This window comes from Xenopus laevis, chromosome 6L (assembly GCF_017654675.1).
Source record: "Xenopus laevis strain J_2021 chromosome 6L, Xenopus_laevis_v10.1, whole genome shotgun sequence".
Taxonomy (NCBI): domain Eukaryota; kingdom Metazoa; phylum Chordata; class Amphibia; order Anura; family Pipidae; genus Xenopus; species Xenopus laevis.
In genome coordinates this window covers 135,651,385-135,654,798 of record NC_054381.1, presented here as the reverse complement: position 1 = coordinate 135,654,798, position 3,414 = coordinate 135,651,385, and the positions used below count along the sequence as shown (strand labels likewise).

Here is a 3,414-nt window from a genome sequence, read left to right as displayed (position 1 = left end):
CTTCACACTCAGGAGTCCAACGGTTCTCTATGAACTCTTTAGAATTCCTTGGTCCCTTTGGCTTCTTCAACAGAAAGTCTTCATCAGTTTCATCAACTATATCATTTTGCAGCAGTTGGTTGAGTGGTCTAGCTGCTTTTGAGAACCCTTCCACAAACCTCCTATAATAACCACAAAACCCAAGAAAAGACCGCAGTTCTGTGATGGTTCTGGGTCTGGGCCAAGATGTCACAGCTTCAATTTTGCTGGGATCAGTTGATATTCCCTCTGCAGATACCACATGTCCCACATAGGTCACTGAAGATTGGAAAAACTTACATTTATCCAGGGACAACTTCAGCCCTTCCTTCTCAAGTCTGTCTAGTACTTTCATCAGCCTCTGTTCATGCTCCTCTAGTGTCTTCCCAAAGACAATAAGGTCATCGAGGTAGACTAGGACTTCCAGGAGGTGCATATCTATAACACACTCAAATCCATGTAGTAGGTACCTTTGTGCTTTTTTGTTGTTGTGGCAAAACCGGAGGAAATGGCGCCTGTATTTCTTGATCTGGTCTCTGATTTTGTCATCAAAAAGAACTTCAGATAAAACCAAAGTTCCCATTGCTTTAACATCAAGCCTTTCAGCTTCAGCCAAAATGTCCTTGTCACAGAAGTCAATTACACCCTCTTCCTTTTTTTTCTTAACAAAGTCAAATAATAGGTTTACTCTGTATTCAACAGGTTTTTCCAAGTCTTCACTAAGAGTAAGATTTTTTGCATGATCGCTTATTTCTTCCATTCTGCGTCTCTGAGCCTCTGCTGTGGTGTCTTCCCCCCAATCTTCATCATCATCTTCCTTACCTGCATTCACATGTGGAGGATTAAGCTCTGTTAGAACTGGGGACTCATTTGCTGCAGAACCATTTTCTTTCTCTTTGCCCTTTCGGTTTTTCTTGTCCTTTTCCTTTTTTCCTGCATCGCACTTGCCAATAGCAGTTCATTTACTTTTCGCAAGTTTTCAGCATTAGGACATTGTCGCTTTATATGCCCTGTTTCTCCACAGCGGAAACAAAATCCAGAAATAGCTATGGATCTGGGCTTTGCAGATTCTCCCTTAGGTCTCATTGTAAGTGCTTTTGCAGGGGTATCCTTCCCTTCCGCTAAAACTACCACAATCTTCTGCAACTCTGCAACGGATCTGGTAACTTGGGTTATTGCTTCTGTTAGTGTAGACACTTGTGCTTGGAGCTGTGACACCTCGGTACTCACAACACTTGGGACCATGCCTCCTGTTTGGGTGGTATGTACTGTTGCAAGCTCCGGCTTACTTCTGCTTGCGGCTTGAGTTGAAGTCTGAGATTTGGCTTCCAGCAGTGCTTCCTCTTCCCTCACTTCTTTGACCAACTGTGAATAGGTGAGAGTTTCTCTTCTGTCTTTCATCCTCAGTTTCCACATGATGGGATCCAGAGCTTGAGCTCCTTGCAAAATCTGACCAATCCGCACCTGATCTGCTACTTTTGGGTCCACTCCCTTCTTTAGGATGATCTGGTGGAGTATTTTGTCTAAGCGATTAATATAATCAGATAGCTTTTCACCAACCTCTTGGTATGTATGCTCAAACTGGTACAGAAGGTCAGAAGCCTTCTCTGTTCTCCCAAACACATCATGCAGCACTTCTAAATAGTCTTTAGCTGTACAATCATACTTGCTCATCTTTAAGTTTCGTATGGTGTCAGCAGCTAATCCTTTTAAACTTTCAGCAATTCTTTGTTTTTTTTGAGGTTCTGGAATGTCCCATTCTTCTATGGCCTGTGAAGCCTGATCCATCCAGGATTCAAAATCTTCCTCTCCCTGAGGGGTGGGTTGCTTGCCGGAAAAGAAACGTAATTTGCGGTACCCAAATCCAGTAAATGGCTGTGTGGGCTTCAGGCATTTTTCTACAAGACTCCCCAAAGCATTCAGAACTTCTGGTCCTATGGCATTACTGGGTAGTAAAAATTCAACCTCTGTTGTAGAAGGCGGTACTGTTTCCACTGGTATTCCTTCTACTAGTGAAGTAGTGCCCCTTTTAGGGAATATCACATGGACTACATTCTCTCCTGGACCTGACACACTCGGAGGTATTTGTTCATGCACCAAGGGATTTCTCCATTCTAATAAAGCTAGAGTCTTGTGTTCAGCAGTATCCATGATGCTGTCTAATATGAATCCACGGCCAACCACTGGTAAGGACTCAGCTACTTGACGTATTTGTATTTCAGTCCATTCAGTGTCTGGCAACATGAAAACTAAGCAGTGTTCTGGCTGAGCATTGTGCTGTTTACACCACTTTGCAGCGGTTTCTGGGTTCATTTTGCCTTCCATATCACTTTAACACTTGGTCTAGGGAAATAGGGGCGGAGTTCTGGGCGGAGCAAGGATCCCGGACGAGCCCCCAAATGTAGCGCACCCGTAGGTGTAGCTGTGTTAGATGGGTCCTGCTCTCGTCCACCTCTGGTGACACCCACAACCCCCAGTGATACACATAAACCAGCAGTGTAATAACAAGCACTTTTATCAGATCCGAAGACCCAGTAATAAGGATAAATTGAACAATCTCTCTCTTAGCAATATGTTTCAACAAATAAGTCAAAGCATCTGAACACACAGTTATAGCACTAATGCAATATCAAACGTTAGAAAATGACAATGAATAATAAACAGACTGATCTAGTCAACTCAGATAATGTTTAAGTCAAATTCCCTGAACACTGGCCAGTGTTAATAATAGCAGTAAGGCCGGCAGTTGGAGCTCATATATAAACCAGTATTTGTAATCCACAAGGCAAATAAACGGTAGTTGTGATCCACCAGGCTGTAGTGGGAGGCTTCACTCAGGAGAGCACACGCAGAAAATGACACAAGCTGAATTATTGGTGATATATGAATAATCCTCTCCAAATAGGCCTTTGCCCTTCAGAATGGATTGCAGGCAGGCAGATATAAAAGTCCTGTCTCTAGTCCTAACTGTTATTGGGTTGTATAAAGCTCTGCAATGCCTGATTAAGTGAGAGTCAAAATCAACATGTAGCACTGACTGAAAACTGCTTACAGTTTCTCCAGATATTGAGCAGACTAAGCAGTCACCATGTGGTGTGATCTGTAACACTCCTCTTCAGATAGCAGATAGTCACTGGTCTCTGTGAAGAGAGGATTCCTTCTCACATGCAGCACAGCTCTGGGTATAACTCTATCTCCCCCAGATCTCTCTGCCTTCCTGGAAGTTCTCCCTCTTCCTTTTCCTTCTTTCAGAAGTCAGTCTTTCTCTCATTGGCTGCAACTCCTCAGTCTGAAAGCTGCTCTCCTATTGGTGGCAGGAATCTTTCTTCTTCCTGTGGGAGGTAAACTGCAAGCCCAGCAAGGACTTCAGCAATTAACTGTTTCAGTGCTGAAGAT

At 43.5% G+C, this 3,414-nt stretch overlaps 1 protein-coding gene across 1 annotated transcript; it reads right to left on the bottom strand.

Moving 5' to 3' along the window:
* Positions 1–870: 870 nt before the first annotated feature.
* On the bottom strand, positions 871–2,331 carry LOC121394504 (paraneoplastic antigen Ma2-like). The gene has a single exon (XM_041565669.1). It carries the CDS (start codon positions 2,329–2,331, stop codon positions 871–873), a length of 1,461 nt encoding a protein of 486 aa, XP_041421603.1.
* Between the last annotated feature and the right edge of the window lie 1,083 nt (positions 2,332–3,414).